We start from the raw sequence: 19807 nt of genomic DNA, 5'->3' as shown, positions 1-19807 counted from the left end.
ATACTTTCTTTTAAATTTCTGTAATATTTTATGACTTGGATATTGCAGAAAGCCATGTGTGAGAAACAAAACTAGACATAAAACCGAACGTTTCAAGTCATCTAAAGTTTTACATTCAATGCAGTTCTTAAATCTGAATGCTATGCCATACAAATCTCTGTAGATGCTAATTGAACTTATAAAATAAAAATATTGCAATATATTAGGAGGTTCAAGCATGAAAATATCTGGAATGCAATTATAATCTCAAGGTGGCAAAGTACTCCTCCCCTGTTTGCTCACTAAATATGGATGTGAGCATATGAATGCTCACAGGCATTGTGTTGAATTTAGACTCTGGAAGTTGTTGAAATGCAAGTGACTATTTGGTTATAAGTATGAATATCAGAGAGAACAAAGTTCAGAGGTTTTAATGCTGTCAGGGACAATAATAAATACATTAGCAGTTGAATATAGTCCCTCTGAAAATTGCAGAGTGTCACTTATTATGTCTCTGAAATGCATTACAGATGGTGCTACAAATATTCAACAGCTTCTCTTTTGCCCAAACCCATATTAAGAGCATATTAATTCACCAAACAAAAAAATTTCAGGTGCTGTCACCTAAATCTTATTAAATTTTGCTGTTTTTAAATTTAGGGAGCTTCTGACACCACAGCAGCACTATGATTGGGGTTTACGAGCATTGAAGACTGTTTTGAGAGGCTGTGGCATTCTTCTTCATCAGCTGAAGAAAAGTGAAAGAAAGCAAGAAAGTAAGGCTGACCATGCCAAACTTTTGATTATTTAGGATATTGTACAGATATCATTCACTACAGCTTTCTTGTTCACTGGAGTTTTGAGAAGCCATGGCTTGCATTTGGAGGCAATGTAGAAAACAAACAAAAAAATCTGTGAAAGTCCTTCTTCATTAGATCACAAAAGACTGTTGTCATATTCCAGATTGAGCTTTTGTATGATAAGAATATAGATATAGGACTTTATTCTGGGATGATTTTGAGTGATTCTCAAAGACTCTTGTTTTCGCTTGGCTTAGGTCGGGAAAGTTGATCCTCTGATGCTGTCATTAGTCATCAGTCGTCAGACCATTTTGATTCTATTTGAGGTTTGCTACAATTGTCACATGGCATTAGATTCAGATTGGTAGCCAATTACAAGGACAGGTAGAAATGATAGGAATGTATTGGACTAGACTGGCTGACGTATTTTTTAAGATTTCTTAAATAATTTTTTTTTTGTTGTTTAGATGTTAAATGAGTGGGAATTAAGTGTGGGATGGATGAGTGCACTTATTGTGCACTGCTACTCTTAGTCCCGCTTTAATCATTAGGCTATTATGTACTATCTGGGCAGCATCATAACCATCTCATATCTGTCTAGAATGCATTTGTGAGCATATATGGTACTTACAGTAAGGCACGCATCTAACTTCCAAGTAGTGGTACATGAACTTGAATGTAGTCTGCGCTATAACTCCACCTTCAGTGTCTTAGCAGTATGGGCTCAAGTGCTGATATATTCCAAGAAAAAAAAACCAACAACCAAAAAACAGCTTAAACTGATCTGGCTTCTTCGCTTTTATTTCCAGTTAATGAAAGTCACATGGTGGTTCAAGCTCTGCGGCTTAATACCATGTCAAAGCTTACATTTGCAGACTGCGCCCGATTTGATGCACTGGTTAAAGATGTATTTCCTGGCATTGACTTTAAAGATGTGGAGTATGCTGAGTTAACTACAGCTTTACAAGAAGCCTTTGAAGAAGCAAACTTGGAAATTATAAGCACCCAGGTAAACATCAACTACAGCAACAAAACAATACGAGTTATTCTGAATTAGAACTGATTAATATTACATTTGTTTGACTCACTTCTGTATACTTTTGAAAGAAACCTTTTATAAAAAAGTGAGAATAACGAATAGTTAGATTCTAATTATACGTATATAAAAAAATAGATGTGTGTCTTTGAAGCATGGTAGATCAGTTGCGCAACTGAAAGAAAAATAGTGCAAGGAAAATTAAGATGTGAACGTGACACACAGTTTTGTTCAATCCGGTTAGAAATTCCAATGAATGTTTTGGACAGTGAAAGAATGAAATATGTGAACATTTTGTTTTATCAAGCAGGTCTGTGTCTCATTATATTTATTTATTTTAGGGCTGGATGAAGTTTTGTGACTAAAGGTTCGTTAACTTCTCAGTAAAAATATGCCCTAAGAGGGCTGATATTTTTATATTAGTAATTTAGAGAAATGCTTCTAAAATGCAAAATAAGTTACTTGATATTCTTTAGTATCATAGTTTTAATTACTTCTGCAAATACCTATCGTTTCGAAAAATAAAATTATAGAAACAAAGTGACTGCATGCAAAGTAAATTGGAAATTGATTTAGATTTGCAACTTGACATAGCCGTTATCTCTTTTCTTATCTAGATCAAGAAGGCTTTGGAATTATATGAACAACTACGTCAAAGAATGGGTGTAGTTATTGTAGGTCCAAGTGGTGCAGGTAAATCGACACTTTGGAGGATGTTAAAGACAGCACTTGGTAAAACTGGCAAAGTCGTGAAACAGTACACTATGAATCCCAAAGCTATGCCTCGACATCAGTTGCTAGGCCACATTGACATGGATACCAGAGAATGGTCTGATGGCGTGCTTACAAATAGTGCTCGACAAGTGGTGCGAGAACCCCGAGGTATGTTTGTGAGGGAGGCTTAAATTACTGAAATTGTTCATTTTCAGTTGCATTTTTATATTATTATTTGTGCATAGCATAAGGTAAGAAAAACTTCTTGTGACAATCATAATCAAAACCACTGATATGTACTTTCCAAATTTTGTGAAAAGAGAGCAAAAACAGACATCAGAAGATAAAACATGTAAGGAATATCTTCAAAGAGTTTATATGTAAGTTATAATGAAGGAAGAGTAATAAATAGTGTTAAAATAGCAAGGAGTGATATTCTTTAAATGTTTTTCTGGGTTTGATATTTTATTTTTGTATCTGGAAATAGATATTACTTCATGGATAATTTGTGATGGTGATATTGATCCTGAATGGATTGAATCTTTGAATTCCGTTCTGGATGACAACAGATTGCTGACTATGCCTAGTGGAGAAAGAATTCAATTTGGCTCAAATGTCAACTTTATATTTGAAACTCATGACCTTAGCTGTGCCTCTCCTGCTACAATATCTCGAATGGGAATGATCTTTCTGAGGTAAGTCACAGCAGTATTACATACTTTTAAAGTAAGCAAATATACCTACTTTGTTTTTGAAAGGTAGTCTAAAGTGGATGGAGAAATTTAATTACTTGTTTATACTTATGAAGCAAGTTTACTTTAGATATTGTATGTCCCTTCTACGCTGTCCTGTTATAACCTTTTGGCTAATATATCTCAGCCTTTTTGAAGGAGTCATGGTGGATTCTTTGTTCATGTGTGACCCTTAGAGACCCCAAATATTGATTAGAAATCCTTGTTAAAGTCTTTCTCTGAACTTTTCCTAGAATTTTTCTGTTCCTTTTGAACCAGTCTATGTGAAGATATGGATGCTTTCTATTTGTTTGAATCCTGTTTTCTGTTTTGTTTTGACTTAGTGATGAAGATACAGATCTTAATTCTCTGACAAAGTCTTGGCTAAGAAGTCAGCCAGAGGAATGCAGATATAACCTTGAAAATTGGATTGGGGACTATTTTGAAAAGGCTTTAAACTGGGTTGTGAAAAAGGTTAGTAACTCAATACATTTTCAGCTTCTGTTAAGATGATCCATTTACTTAGTTTTAACACTGAAGAGATCATTCATATTAGTTTTTAAATTTTAAGTAAAAAAAACTCAGTGCTTTTTTGGTTGCTGTTTTCTTCATAAGATTAATACTGAAACCATTCTAATCAGTTTCCGAAACTAATTGCTGTACTTAAAGTTTTGAAGCATTTAATACCATTTTAACTAGTTAAAGCCATGTATTTCTGTGAAACTTAATATCTGTCTTTAATTTTCCATACCAGACGTTTCTTTGTATGTTTTCAAAGAGATGAAATATCTGAATGTCTAAACTAAAAAATGAAGAAGTGAAGAAATTCTTTTTCTAGATTTAAGTTATCGACTATAACAGAAAAAAAAAAGCTGAAATTTGAAAAGTTGCACAGTGTAGACTGGAGCTTCACCACGGGCTGCAGGGGAATCTCTGCTTCAGCGCCTGGAGCACCTCCTCCTCCTCCTCCTTCTTCACTGACCTTGGTGCCTGCAGAGTTGTTTCTCTCATGTATTCTAACTCCTCTCTTCAGCTGCAATTCTGCAGTTGGATTTTTTTCCCCCTTCTTAAATATGTTATCCCAGAGGTGCTACCACCGTCACTGATTACCTGAGCCTTGGCCAGCAGTGGGTCTGTCTTGGAGCCGACTAGCATTGGCTTTACTAGACATGGGGGAAGCTTCTAGAAGCTTCTCACAGAAGCCATCCCTGTAGATCCCCCTGCTACAAAACCTTGCCATGCAAACCCAGTACAGGGATGTACATCAAGATAATTGTTCTGCATATGCTATATTTTCTTAAGTAATCTGGATGCTTCCCTGCCTCCCCTTCATCTGAAGGAGTTGCATTTGCATTGAACAAGTGGCTTATGTTGCACAAAACAGTATTTAGGAGAAATCACCACTGCTATGGATAGTTAAGCTAGTATCTGAGAGACCTGCATTACCTCCCCTTGGGGAACACATATGATCCTGTTGTGTTTTTAATATTATTTCCCCTCTTGCTTCTTTCACTCACAGAGATTTTTAGACTTTTAAATTATCTTCAGGTGGATACAGAGGGAAAACCATGACACTGATCCTAAGGCTGCAAATCCCCTTTGGTGCTAAAGAGCAAAATCCATAAAGAATCTATTTGTGACAAAGATTTCCAGTATACAGTTATGTTGATTGCTTATAGATTCTCAAAATCTGTAAGGAAAGTTCTGATTGCTTATCCTAAATTACATCAGTACATAGTCTGGAATTAAAACTTCCAAATCAATGCTTTAAAATAATTTCATGTCAAGTGAATTTTCTAGAACAACAGCAGTATTGAGATATTTCATAATTTGTGATGTGTCAAAGAGCAATGAGTAATAGTCTGCTAGCAATGTTTTTATTTTTAGGAATACATTTTTATGAATTTATTTTTAAGAATATATTCAAATCTACATCTTGCAATTTACAGAACGACTCTGTGGTAGAAACCAGTTTGGTTGGAACTGTGATGAATGGACTGTCTCATCTTCATGGGTGCACTGATCGTGGCCAGTTTATTATTAACTTGTTACGGGGTCTTGGTGGCAATCTGAATATGAAATCGCGACAAGAATTTGCAAAAGAGGTAATAATCTTTTTTACCAAGTTTATTAAAAATTTCTCAGTATATATAGCAGGAATAGTGATTTTCTGTCTTCTAACAATGCAAATTTACACTAGTAGAATATCTGCTCTAATATGTTTGCAATCTGTGCTGTCTATAGTGAAATAGCTCAGAAGTAAATGAATGTTTCATATGTCACTGATAACGCTGCTAAGTGCATCCAGCCCAGATAACAATCCTGTGGTGTTGCACCAAGACATACAGAATGGCCTCTGTCCACACTGTTTTATGCGAGGACCAACTATAGCAGGCTGTGTGTGTATGGAGTCATAGAACAGTTGGAAGGGACCTTTAAAGGTCACCTAGTCCAACGTCCCCTGCAATGAGCGGGGATATCTTCAACTAGATCAGGTTGCCCAGAGCCCTGCCCAACCTGACCTTGAATTTTTCCAGGGATGGGGCATCTACCACCTCTATGGGCAACCTGTGACAGTGTTTCACCAGTCTCAGTGTAAAAAAAATTCTTCCTTCTATCTAGTCTAAATCTTCCCCCTTTTAGTTTACAGCCATTACCCTTTGTCCTTTTGTAACAGGCCCTGCTAAAAAGTTTGTCCCCATCTTTCCTTTAGGTCCCCTTTAAGTACTGAAAGGCTGCTATAAGGTCTCCCCGGAGCCTTCTCTTCTCCAGCCTGAACAACCCCAATCTCTCAGCCTGTCATTATAGGAGAGATGTTCCATCCCTCTGATTACTTTTGTGTCCCTCCTCTGGGCCTGCTTGAACAGGTCAAGTCTTTCTTGTGCTGAGGGCTCCAGAGCTGGACACAGTTCTCCAGGTGGGGTCTCACCAGAACGGAGTAGAGGGGCAGAATCACGTCCCTCAACCTGCTGGCCACACTTCTTTTGATGCAGCCCAGGATATGGTTGGCTTTCTGAGCTGCGAACGCACATTGCTGGCTCACGTCCAGCTTTTCATCCACTGATATCCCCAAGTCCTTCTCAGCAGGGCTGCTCTCAATCCCTTCATCCCCCAGCCTGTACTCATCATCTGAACATTGAGCCGTTGACCACTACTACCCTCTGGATGTGACCATCCAACCAATTCCTCATCCACTGAACAGTTCACCCATCAAATCCTTAGTTCCCCAATTTAGAGAGAAGGATGTTGTGGAGGACCACGTCAAAGGCCTTACGGAAGTCCAGATAGATGACACCTGTAGTTGTTCCCTTATGCACTGATTTAGTCACTCCTTCATAGAAGGCCATAAGGTTGGTCGAGCTGGACTTGCCCTTGGTGAAGCCATGCTGGCTGTCTTGAATCACCACCCCGTCTTCCATGTACCTTAGCATAGCTTCAAGGAGAATCTGTTCCATGATATTCCCAATATGTATTGTGATCTTCACAATGTGTATTGTGTATATGTAATACAGATTTTTCTGGTTGGTTTTTTTTCTGTTAAGAATGCTTGAAATAATAATATGAGGGCTTTGGGGCACCTCACCAGGGAGGCGTTCTTACAGCATTATTTTGAGATTATGTATTGTATGCGCTGGGGTGTGGTTCTGTCTTTGTGTAGATATTCGAGGGCACAAGGACTAGGGAATAGTGTTGGAAAACTATGTGGGTATACTGGTCCATAGTGTCTACAGAAGGCTGTCCCTGGAGATAGTTATCTCCCCAGCCACACTTGGCGTTTGTGTTGGAGAGAAGGAAATAGTTACTTCCAAAAGACATCCTGGAGTTCTAACATACGAGGCAGATGGTAAAGGTGTTAGACTCAGCTTCGGGAATTAGCTATTGCTGCATGTGAAGAAGTTCTCTTGTTCTTATGATTATTATTATGTTGCCTAATATGCAAAAAGTTTGTATAAAGTCTTACTAAATACAGTTTATCTCCTTTATATTATGAAAAAGTAATATGTGTAGAATAATATGTTACTGTTTAGTTATGGACTTAATCATACAGCATATGCATAATGACTGAATTTTCAAAGGCAGCCTTAAAACTATCAAATTGAAGAATCGAATGTTTGATTTTACAGAATTATTTTTTGAAAATTCTTTAGATTAGCTTGAAATGGTAGATCTTGTCATTAGGAGTATGAATTTTACAGAAGCTTTATTTTTATTTTCTTTAAAGATCTTCAGTTGGGCACAAGAATCTCCACCGGATCCAAGGAAGCCCCTGGACACGTATTATGACACTGACACGGGACAGCTAATGCTGTATCAGCTGAAAAAAACTGAAAATCTAACAGCTGATGACTTCAGTAATCCCCAAACACTTCCCGTCATCCAAACCCCTGACATGCAGAGAGGTTTAGATTACTTTAGACCCTGGCTCGACTTTAACAATAAGCAGCCATTTCTTCTTGTGGGTCCTGAAGGATGCGGAAAGGGGTAAAAAATATTTCCTATTTTAAGCAGAATATACTTCTAGCTGTTTGACAAAGTTTGTAATATTTTGCTATAGTGGTTTTATCATTTGGCTTTCTGCTAGAATATCACTTATTTAGGTTACTAATGGAATAAACCTTCTGTAGTGGCAAATATATAAATTCTTAGGAGGATCTATGGGGAAGCTCAGGCTGCCACTGTGCATCTAGGACATCCGAACGAGGCTTTAGATATGAAACAGGACCTTTGGAAAACCTGTTCTGTCAGGGAGCAACAGCTGAAAGGCACATGAGGAATCTGGTCTCATCTCCAGAGGCACCAGATGCCTGTGTGCAGGCAACTGAATTTAGCTCATCCCATTGCCTGTTTTAGGTTCCTTATTTAGATGGATTGGATCACTATATACAAGGTATTTAGCCTAAGTATTTGTTTTGTGTAGCTGTATGCTACGCTTTTATTGAATTTCTCGAATGGAAAATATTACAATTTTAAAGGCAAACCTCATGTATCACCTGTTACATAAATAAAGTGTGTAGTATGTGCATTTTAATTCAAAAACTATACAATATCTTTGGATACACAGTATTTGAATGCATTTATGTATTGCTTATGTTTATATGTACATACACATTTGCTTTTTTAGGATGCTTCTTCATTATGCATTTTCTCAACTCCGATCCACTCAGATTGCTACCATTCACTGCAGTGCACAAACTACTTCTCAACATCTTTTACAAAAATTAAGTCAAACTTGCATTGTTATCAGTACAAACACTGGGCGAGTATATAGACCAAAGGACTGTGAAAGACTTGTTTTGTATTTAAAGGATATCAATCTACCCAGACCTGATAAATGGGGAACAAGCACTCTCGTGGCTTTTCTACAGCAGGTGAGCGCTTTTGTCTGTTATTTATAAAGAGATTTCGGTATAATGGAAATAGTTTAGTGTATGTAGTAAATACATGCTTTGTTTATTTTCAGAGTTAACATCCTGCATCCGTATTGACATTAGGTTTTTTTGTACTTTGATAGAATATGTAGGTGTCAACAGGAAATAAGATACCATTTTTATTTGGCTTATATGCGTAAGGTCAGGTTGGACGGGACTCTGAGCAACCTGATCTAGTTGAAGATGTTCCTCCTTATTGCAGGGGGGTTGGACTAGATAACTTTGAAAGGTCCCTCCAAACCCAAACCTTTCTATGATTCTATGGTAAGTAAATAAAGACGGTGCTTGCCTCAGTGATTTATAATGCAGTAGGCATATGAATGACAAGAAAATCACCAGTAGTCAGCATTGATTCATCAAGGGCAAGTCATATTTGACCAATTTGATAAACTTCTATGATGAAATGACAGACCTGGTAGATGAAGTAAGAGCAGTGGATATAGTCAACACTAAGGTTGTTGATGCTGTCTCCCAAAAGATCCTCACAGAAAGGCCATTGATGTATGGGCTGGATGAGCAGAGAGTGAGGTGCATTGAAAACTGGCTGAACAGTCAGGCCCAGAGGGTGGTGATCTAGCACAAAGTCTAGTTGGAAGCCAGTATCTGTTTAACATCTTCATTAATGATCTGTACATTAGGGCAGAGTGTACCCTCAGCAAGTTTGCAGCTGACACCAAACTGGGAGGAGTGGTATACCTCTGGTAGTTAAGAAAACAGTAGTGATGGTATACTTCTCACTAGGTTTTTTTATTATTATTTTTTAAGATACTTTGTTGGCTTTATTTTAATGAAATATTTGTTTAATTATTAAAGGTTCTTACCTATCAAGGATTTTATGATGAAAATCTGGAGTGGGTTGGTTTAGAAAACATCCAAATTGTGGCTTCCATGTCTGCTGGAGGAACATTAGGAAGACATAAACTTACCTCCAGATTAACCTCTATTGTTCGTCTTTGTGCAATTGAGTAAGTATGTGGAAATCGTTTGACTCAGAACTCAGATTCAGCCTCTGTTTATAGGGCCCTTGCTCAGTTTAGTCTTTATGAAGATGTGGCTATTCTAGTCTTTCATCTTTTCTAACAATTTGGGATCTTCAGATTTGGTACTGTTTGGTGCCTCTTGGCACTAGAAACCAGCTAAGTAGCAATCTGTAGCTACCTATTGATAGTGAAGTGTTTGAGATATGTTTCCTGTTGGATGATTTTGCTTTAAGTAAACTGCTTTCTGCAGCTTTATATTAAGGTACTGTTTGCTTACAAAATTAGAAAAATTGTAAAGAAGTAAGTTTGTTTGTTTGTTTTTAAGTTTCAACACTTTTACAGATGTATTTAGAAAAATTCTGAGTGGCCTATTGCAATAAAACATTAATTTTTCTTTGCTGCTAGATGGAGATGGTATTCATTGAAATGTCTCAGTAATTGTGTATATAACTTTGAATCTCTTTTAATAAAAAAATTAGCAATGATAGTCCTTAATGATTACTTTTTTTTTTCTTTGTAGCTATCCAGAAAGAGACCAACTGCAAACTATTTATAGCGCCTACTTGGAACCTGTACTGCATAAAAACCTAAAGAATCACCCTGTTTGGGGTTCTTTACCAAAAATACATCAGCTAGCAGGATCTATGGTTCAAGTATATGAACAGGTATGGAAATTTAAATTTTTTTTTCAAGGAGATGGAGAACTCAGTTGTTGGTTTGTTTATTTGTTTTAAATAATTAGCTTTAGATATTAACAAGAAAATAAAAAAAATTATCGGCATTAAAATCCAAGCTTATATCTTTCTCATAATGTTGATATCAATTTTATCAAGGTATTAGAGAGAACCTGAGTAAGCGGTAAGTGCCCTTGCTTTCCTACAGATTTATTGTATGATTTTTGCAAGCATTTTAACCCCTCTATGCTTTCAGTTCCTGATTTATAAAATGTGTATAGTAGTGTTTTCCTACTTAATGGATGAGAAGACAGTGTACTTCAAAGACTGTTATCTGCTCAGATGTTATGGATGATGTTATGAATAGAGATATGAGGGTAGAGTCCTTTACACACATCAAAGACTACCTATTAAAATTTTACACTGTTAAAAATAGGTATTTAGACACACAAGTTCATTTTCTCCTCCCACTTAAAATTTTATGGACTTCTATCTAGCAAAACACTTAAGTACTTGCTTTTCTTAATCATGTACGTAGCCTTACTGGGGTAGGTACTGTGGCAATGTAAGTGCTTTCAACAATGTATGTGTGTCCCTGTCTAGACAGAATCACGATAGAAACCTGATCTTTATGACTGGAATGTGTTTATAGTCACTGGCTGGCATGCACCAGTTAGCAGAAGTTTCATATGATATTATCAATGTATTCTAAGAAATCTTAAGTTTAAAACTTATCACACCAGGACCAAATAACTGATGAAGGCAGTTATTCTTTGAATTAAAGATATGGTTGTAAATTCAAATATCCTCTCTGGGCAAAGAGTTAGTAAGAAGTCTGTTGTAGTGACTAAGTATTACTGATTTAGGTTGGGTTTTTTCATACTTTTATATTTCCTTTGCATTTTATGTTTGGTATTGCTTTTAAAAAAATTGTGTGTTTTGTCTAATGATACCGCACTAAAAGTCCTAAGTGACGTGTGCAATTGTTTGCATCAAAAATGGTATAGAAGAAATGTTCAAATTATGAAAAAATCTTTGGTGGTCAGAAAACAAAATTTAAACAGTTCATCTCTGCACTTTTAAAAAAACAACCTAAAGAGTGCATTAATAAAATATCTAAATATATAGACCAAATAGAAGACTAATTTATCTGGTATTTTAAAAGAATTTAAAGCTACATTTCCAGGTCCTTTACATTTTAAAACATCACTTTCTCCCCCACCTCCCTTAACTTCTGTTTTTAGGTACGAGGGAAATTCACAGTTGATGATCACAGTCATTACCTTTTTACACCATGTATTCTAACTCAGTGGGTTCTTGGTTTATTCAGATATGATTTAGCAGGTGGTAAGTCACTTATTTGGTTTTCATTGATAAAGCAGTTCTAAAATGTTGTAAATTATTATTGATGTCAGTCCTACTGTTGACTCCACATGCAACTTGTTCACATATGGTACTCTTTCTTAACTGTGCACTGCCTGTAACTCAGTAGAGGGAAAAAACGCCTAACAGTTCATTCCATAACATATAGTAAACAAGTTTAAAAAACTCCAGTGGTGTTTTGAAACATGTGTGGGAGCTATTTATAGATTAAGAGAAATAATAGGTTGAGGCTGCATTCTCTACTATGGGAACTTGAAGTGTACTCCCTAATAACCACCATTTTTTTCTGTTTTTTTTTGGGGGGGTTGGGTTGTGGGTTTTTTGAGCATATGTCTTGTCTTCTGTATTCCCAGAGACTTGCCTGTCATGCTTTGTTTTTTTATACCTGGTTGTATAAACCTGGTGACGTGACTGTGGAACTATAACTAATACATGTCATCTATGACCTACTTAACAAAAGAAGAGTGTAACCACCCTTAAACATCTACAAAACACCTAGAAAACTCTCTCGTCTGTGTAAAAGTTAACAAATATCTATATAGGAGCATAAATATTCTCACAATTTGGGAATGCTTGATAATTACAGTCTAGTCTGGAAGTTCTTTCCTTAACTTTGGAAATGGTGAAATTTATAAAGGTATTCAGTGTTGCGTGCTTTTCCAGATAGACAGCATAGGCTTTTTTCTAATCTTTTTTTTGTCTCTGAAATTGCTATTATTACTAGATCATGAGCAATTACTCCTTATTGTGTTTTAGCTCTTACATTATTTAAAGCATTACATAGAGGGCTGCTTAAGGAGTATAAAAGTGATAAGAATGTTGTGCTCGCTTTCCATTTATTTTCTGGGATCATCAGATGGTATAAATGTAGCTTGAATGAGGTCAGAAAAACTACATTGATCATCACTGAATGCGTAATCTCAGCCCATTCAAGGACTCCTTTGCCATATCTGAAGGTGACATTTGCATACTCTTTTTCATATGAACAATATGGCATGTCATCTTAGATGTGCGAAGAATATTGAGGCTTTTTATTCTCTAGGGGCATTTTGGAATACAGACTGTTTTGGGTATTTATTGTTATTTTAGTATTTGTTATCAGTCTTTCTCTTCTCCTTTAAAACAGTCTCCTGTGTTTTCTTGTTTTCATTGCCTGGAATTTTGTCTTTTGATTTTTACTTTGAGTGCAACACCTTCTTCATTTTCATTAGAATGCTGGCACTAAACTGGAGAACTTGTTTAATAGAATGCGTTTAATTTTATCTTGTAATGATGCATAAAGATATTATTAAAAACCACTTCATGTTTACTTTTTCTCTTATTTCCTCCTTACTGATGCTCTCCTGCTGGTATGTAATTTCACTTACTCATTTTCAATCTCATATTTTGAAATGGAAAATTTGAGAAATGTAAAATTTATTATAAATATATGAAGTTAAATTTCTCCTTAAATTTTGTAGGATCATCAATACAAACTGCAGACTATGTATTGGAAATTGTTGCTTATGAAGCACATCGTTTGTTCCGTGACAAAATTGTTGGCATGAAAGAAATTAATGTATTTGATAATATTTTGATGAAAGTGTTTCAAGGTGATTGGGGCTCAGATGCTCTGGACAATATGTCAGGTAAACCATTTAAGGCATACTACACAAACTTGAAACATCTGTTTAGGAACTGCCTAATCAAATCAGTGTGATCAAGTCAGATAGCATATGAGCTGAACGCCTAAACTTTCAAATGTTTCCTTTTATTTTCACAGATATCTTCTACGTAACTTGGGGAGCTTGTCAAGAGGCATTCATCACACCAGGACAGGCGCTACCACCACATGGGAGGCCACTTGGCAGACTAAACTCAACAGACCTGAAAGATATTATTCAAAAAGTGAGACAAGACTAAAGAATATACACATCAAGGATTCACAGCAATTATTCTAGACCTTTTTTTTGCAGGAAGTAACATGCAAGCACCAGGTTTGGGATGGGGTCTGCTTCTTATTCAAGGAATCATCTTTTGCATTTGCTCAAGTGAGGAAAGGTTTCTGATGCTGTGTGGCAGGCAGTAGGAAGTATCATGTAGGAAGGTTATTTTAGTGAAAGGGCATCAGTCACGTTTTTTGGTGATTTACAACAGTTTGATAAAAAACATTTTGAGAAACATTGATGTGCATATAAGTTTGTGTATAGTTTGAGTACCAAAGTGTTTTATTAATTGTTTACTTTCTGAATTTGTAAATTGCTAAATGTAATTTTTATTTGAAGAAATACAAGTGGATTGTTTGGAGATTTGGCATCCTTTTAAACAGAAAAGTACAAAAAATGAGCTTGATGAGGAAATGCAAGCATGTTAATTCTGCTAGGCTAGTAGTGTTTGATGGAGTGCTCTTGTAGATGGGAAACTACTCCCTCTCCTTAACTGCCGACTTGTAACTTATAGACTATATGGGAAATGATAAAGTTCAATAGCCTCAGTAATCAGAGTTTGTTCTTTTTTTCTGACTACACAATTACATTGGACTTCAAAGATGAGGTTTTATTAAGTATAACAAGGCCAGAAATTAATCTTAGGATCTTTTATTAAGTGTGTTTCACTAGTAAATTCCATAATCTGCAATTAGGCAGCAATTAGCTGCCTAAAACACTCTTCTAAATTATGTATTAACTGATCTATAGTCAGAGACACAGCTCAGACTTTGTTCTGGTCCATTATTTAATTTTAATGAATTCAGTGGTAGATTTCTATTTCAATATATCAAAGACTTCTAGGGTATCCTGGTGCTGGGGGTAGTGTAATCTGTTCATTACTGGTAAAGGGCATGTGAGGTATCTAAATTCTGTCACATAAATCATTTATTTGTAATGAATACCAGCGTGATCTCTTAAGCTTTCAAGCCCTTCTTTTCTAAACTTTTAAAAGTTGGATGCTTTCATATCTTACTGCTTTTATTTATTATTAGTGAACACACTTCTTTTTTTGTCTTTTTTAATAGGGTATTATTCATTATGGGCGAGACAAAAAAGAGGTAGAGATTTTATTGTTCCAAGAAGTCCTCAGTTATATGTCTAAAGTGGACAGAGTGCTAAGTTTTCCTGGAGGATCGCTTCTTTTGGCAGGACGGAGTGGTGTAGGTCGGCGAACAGTTACCTCTTTAGTTAGTCACATGCACGGAGCTGTCCTGATTACTCCCAAAATTTCCAGAGGCTATGAGCTGAAGCAGTTCAAAAATGATCTTAAACATGTAAGTCACTCAGTGTCTTCCACTTCGTAGTGTTGTAGGCGTGTATTAAAAAAACATAAAAGAATATGGGAATTTTGAAGGACACAAAAATGTTGTGTGAAGAGATATTTAAAGAAAAGCAAAATCAACAGTCTAAATGAAACAAGTAGATTTTTAGGAGTTCTCGGTGTCTAGATGTGTATAGTGTCCTTTAGAGTAATTACCCAAAACTTACCAGAGCTGTTTTTATGAGTATTGTGGACTTCATAAATTCTAAGTTTGTGTGAATACTGGAGGAGGTTTTTTTTATGTATATCTTTTCACATTTGTGTTTGTTTTATTTTCTCTGTACTATGGTCAGACAGTGATTCAGTAGCTGAATCAAGTAAAATTTTAGTGATTGATGAAAGTGTACATATTATTTAAAAACGTGCAAACCTTGAATCAGGAGTTTCCCAGTACCTTCAGCAATGCTAAAGAAAATTCTGTATCTATGCCCACACACAAGAGCGATACAACTCTATAATTGAGTTGCATCTGGAACATAAACATACTTTATGGAAGAGTCTGTTTGAATTATTGTTTTCATTACCAAGCTGTACATCTAGGTAGAATATTCTTTATATTTGGTATCTCATATAATTGAATCACCTAGTAATCTTTCGTAAATACATAATAGTGTAGACACTGTGGAGAAAATATGTATGTAATACATAATCAAGGAAAGATTATCATCCTCTTATGAACAATACATACATTCCATATGCAGAGATTTAAATGTCTCCCCTACTTCTAGGTGATGGAGCTTGCGGGCATTGAAGCACAGCAGGTGGTATTGCTGCTCGAAGACTATCAGTTTGTTCATTCCACATTTCTTGAGATGATCAACAGTTTACTGTCTTCAGGTGAGACAAGTCCAAAGAGATTATAGTACTACTTTTACCACACAGTGTTAGCTCAATGAGAGAGAATTAGATGATGTTTTCTAACTTTATGTCCATACCAGAAGTGTTAGTTAGCTTTCTACACTGTTTTAGCTAGAGTGCTTGTTCATGAGAAACTGACTTGAAGTTCACTTAGCTATCCTTTAAGCCACCCTACAGTACGGGTGCTCTCAAGTCCTCAAAGTTGAAAGTAACTTATTTCAAAGGAGTTCTTTGTACTAGTGTAACAAAATAATAATGTTTTCTACTCTACAGCTTCCCTTTTCTAAGAAAATTCAAATTGAGAGGTGTCCCAATGTTTTGTAAGATTTTATAGACTGAGACCTTTACTTACATGAACACCAGCAAAGCCCACTTTTCTTAAAGTAATGAGGTGATAAATAATAATAATAAATAACAAAAGTGACTTTATTTTGTTATCTAGTTTTGTTCCTCCATCAGAGAGATCATTGAAGGACTGAGTCTAACTAATTACATGTTTTTTGGAATTGCAGTAGTTTAAGAGCTGATGGATAAGAGCACCAGATTCTCCTGTCTTCTGGGTGCAAATCCAAGTCTCCTTACAGTATCAGATTCTTGTCATCTAGTATTAAACCTCTGTGTCTGAGGACCTAGATAACTACTTTCTTTCATGTTTCTGTTTTCTGGTATATGACAAAGTCTGGTTTGATTTGTTTTGTATGCAGTATTGGATCACTGTCTTCGGGTAGATTTGGCTTAGTTTTTGAAGTGTATTTCAGTAATATAAACAAAGTATGCTGTTTAAATTAAATGGAATCACTATAATTTGGTTTTTGTTTTCACGATACCATGAAAAGAATAATGAAGTACAGGGGATGATACTCATGAAAGTAAGGAGGTGACTCTATACAGAGGATTCAAAGGAATTTGAAGAATTACATTGTATTTGATCTGACATTTTAAATGCATTCTTGAAATAGGAGAAGTTCCTGGGCTATATAAAACAGAAGAATTAGAACCATTGCTGTCTCCTCTGAAGGATCAAGCTTCACAAGATGGATTTACAGGACCAATTTTCAACTATTTCACATACCGTATGTGAACAGAATTATAAGTTATAATTTATTACAAAGTTACAAAAGGGGTATAATAATGGACCAATTTCTAACATGGTTCTTGTTTTGTGTGCATTTTTAACTTCCAGTTAGTTATTAAAAACCAGGGAGGAATAATAATTACAGTGCGATATTTGAGGGCACAAAACCCTCAGCTTAAAATTCATTCTTCTGTCTGAAATTTTGTACCCATGAGTATTCTACAAATCTATTGTGAAATCTGCTGTTGAAAGAAATTAGAAGGAAGAAACCATTGTTTACTGGTTTATTTAGCATATATATCTGGTAACAGAGTTGTCTTCTATTCGTCAGTTATACCTACAAATCCCTTTGGATTCTGAGTAATCATGAACAAATTTACAGATAGGTTTCTTAATTATTTGTTTTTCTTCCTTGGACTGACAAGATTACATAGTTTACAAATAAACAGAAGAACGTCACTGAAAGAATAGAGATGTTGGCAGTCATACTCAAGGACTCTGGAACTACTGCTAATTGGTTCTATTGGTCTATATTGGAATGAGAATGAGAACTAGTAATATCATGGTGACAAGTGGTGTCCCTCAGGGTTGGGACCAGTACCATTTAATATTCATCAATGACATAGACAGTGGGATCAAGTGTACCCTCAGCAAATTTGCTGATGACACCAAGCTGAGTGGTGCATTTGACACGCCTGAGGGGGAGGATGCCATCTAGAGGGACCTGGACAAGCTCGAGAAGTGGGACCATGTGAACCTCATGACGTTCAACAAGGCCAAGTGCAGGGTCATGCACCTGGGTTGGGACAACCCCCAGGGTGAATACAGGCTGGGGGATGGGGGGATTGAAAGTAGCCCTGAGGAGAAGAACTTGGGGGTGTTGGTGGATGAAAAGCTGGACACGAGCTGACAGTGGTGCTTGCAGCCCAGAAAGCCGACCGCATTCTGGGCTGCATCAAAAGAAGCATGTCCAGCAGGTCAAGGGAGGTGATTCTGCCCCTCTACACCACACTTGTGAGACCCACCTGGAGCCCTCAGTACAAGAAAGACATGGACCTGTTGGAGTGGGTCCAGAGGAGGGCCACGAAGATGATCAGAGGGATGGAGCACCTCTCCTATGAGGACAGGCTGAGAGAGTTGGGGTTGTTCAGGCTGGAGAAGAGAAGGCTCCAGGGAGACCTTATTGTAGCCTTTCAATACTTAAAGGGGGCCTACAGGAAAGATGGGGACAAACCTTTTAGCAGGGTCTGTTACGATAGGTCAAGGGGCAATGGTTTTAAAACTCAAAGCAGGAAGATTTAGACTAGATGGAAGGAAGAAATTTTTTACAATGAGGGCGCTGAAACACTGGAACTCTCGTTTCCTAGAGAGGTGGTAGATGTGCCATCCCTGGAAAAATTCAAGGTCAGGTTGGGCAGGGCTCTGAGCAACCTGATCTAGTTGAAGATGTCCCTGCCCATTGCTGGGAGGTTAAACTAGGTGACCTTTAACAGTCCTTTCCAACCCAAAGTATTCTACGATTTAAATATTGTCAGCTCTTCTAAATTAAAAAAAAAAACAACAACAAAACAATGTCATATTCATAGTGAGAATCCATGATGTCAAATTAATTTAAGTTCGGTTTCTAAACATTCCTGCCCTAGTGTGATATGGTGTAACAGTACCATTTTTTTATAAATTATGTTGTGATAAGTATTTGAAGGACAGTAAATTATGTTGTATTTGCAATAAACTTACCATCATGTAGTCAGGTTGTTATCTACTGAATATTTAATATGTTGCATTTTCTTAGGGATCCAACAAAATCTGCATGTTGTCTTGATCATGGATTCTACCAATTTAAATTTCACAATAAACTGTGAAAGTAATCCAGCATTTTACAAGAAATGTCAGGTTTTGTGGATGGAAACCTGGTCAGAAAACAGTATGAAAAAGGTAAATTGCATTAATTAAAAACTGTGACTTGTTTAAATTAATATCTCCAAAAATAACTGAGCTTTGTTGAATAAGATCAAAATATTTGAAATTGTGAAGGAATAATTGTCACTGTGCTTATTTAATCCATTTGTGCAGTCCTAGAAAGACAGAAAATTCTACAGAACATTTAAGTAATATTAGCATTGCTATTTTTGTTCTCTCTGTGTGCTGACTTGTACTATGACTCTGAACAAACACAGCATTCAAGAACAAAATACAAACAGACTGCAAGCAAAATGTTAAAGCCAATTATGCTGGTATCTGCTGTCACTAGTGTTCTTGACAGCTAGTTTAAAAATAGGTTTGATGTGTGTATATGAGTTGCTATAGATCTAAGGTTACACTGTAAACCTTATGTTATTCTTGAATCTTTGTTAAGTGTTTTGCTTGATGGAATGGAGTCAGTGTGTTCTTTTTAGGATCAAAATCTGCATATTTCAGGACATTCACAGGGTAGGTTTGAGAAAGATATATCTTACTTCAATATGTTAAGAGATTGACAAATCTAAATCCAATACCCTGAAAGGCTGCCACAGCTTCACGGCCCCAACTTGAACCAGTGATGAAGCCGAGCACGTATTCCCAGTAGGCACACACACAAACACACGTATAAAGCACATATATACGTGTCGTTAGCCACGCAGAACAACACAAGCAGAAACCTTCACAACAAACATAAACAGCACTGTTGGCATCATCCTGTTCCTCTCTCTCAGTGGTCATAATGAAGGTCTGTTAGTGGGAAATATGTACGTGTGCAGAATGGGGATCCCCCTAGTAGCTGGGCACAGACACACAAACCCTCCAGTAATTGCCTCTGGATGCTCTGGTCTCCCCAGTTGCTGGCATCTGGATGTACAAGCTCCTGAGGCTGCAGCCCCAC

General features: G+C 36.5%; 1 protein-coding gene across 5 annotated transcripts in view; it reads left to right on the top strand.

Annotated features, from left to right (window-relative positions):
* Positions 1–19807, top strand: part of DYNC2H1 (dynein cytoplasmic 2 heavy chain 1) — a 178237-nt gene that overhangs the window by 33582 nt on the left and 124848 nt on the right. For 4 of the 5 annotated variants that reach the window (XM_074570750.1, XM_074570719.1, XM_074570739.1 and 1 more), the window contains exons 36-52: positions 640–755; positions 1589–1788; positions 2433–2697; positions 3017–3224; positions 3605–3734; positions 5210–5365; positions 7483–7742; positions 8383–8629; positions 9503–9654; positions 10190–10334; positions 11588–11690; positions 13187–13354; positions 13489–13613; positions 14719–14967; positions 15743–15851; positions 16832–16945; positions 18740–18882. In XM_074570750.1, the coding sequence (XP_074426851.1) occupies positions 640–755; positions 1589–1788; positions 2433–2697; positions 3017–3224; positions 3605–3734; positions 5210–5365; positions 7483–7742; positions 8383–8629; positions 9503–9654; positions 10190–10334; positions 11588–11690; positions 13187–13354; positions 13489–13613; positions 14719–14967; positions 15743–15851; positions 16832–16945; positions 18740–18882 (2890 nt within the window). The remainder of the gene's footprint in view (positions 1–639; positions 756–1588; positions 1789–2432; positions 2698–3016; positions 3225–3604; positions 3735–5209; positions 5366–7482; positions 7743–8382; positions 8630–9502; positions 9655–10189; positions 10335–11587; positions 11691–13186; positions 13355–13488; positions 13614–14718; positions 14968–15742; positions 15852–16831; positions 16946–18739; positions 18883–19807) is intronic. The other variant, XM_074570728.1, reaches the window with a different exon arrangement.

Source organism: Larus michahellis, chromosome 1, assembly GCF_964199755.1.
Source record: "Larus michahellis chromosome 1, bLarMic1.1, whole genome shotgun sequence".
Classification (NCBI taxonomy): Eukaryota; Metazoa; Chordata; class Aves; order Charadriiformes; family Laridae; genus Larus; species Larus michahellis.
This window is presented reverse-complemented; position numbering and strand designations above follow the sequence as displayed.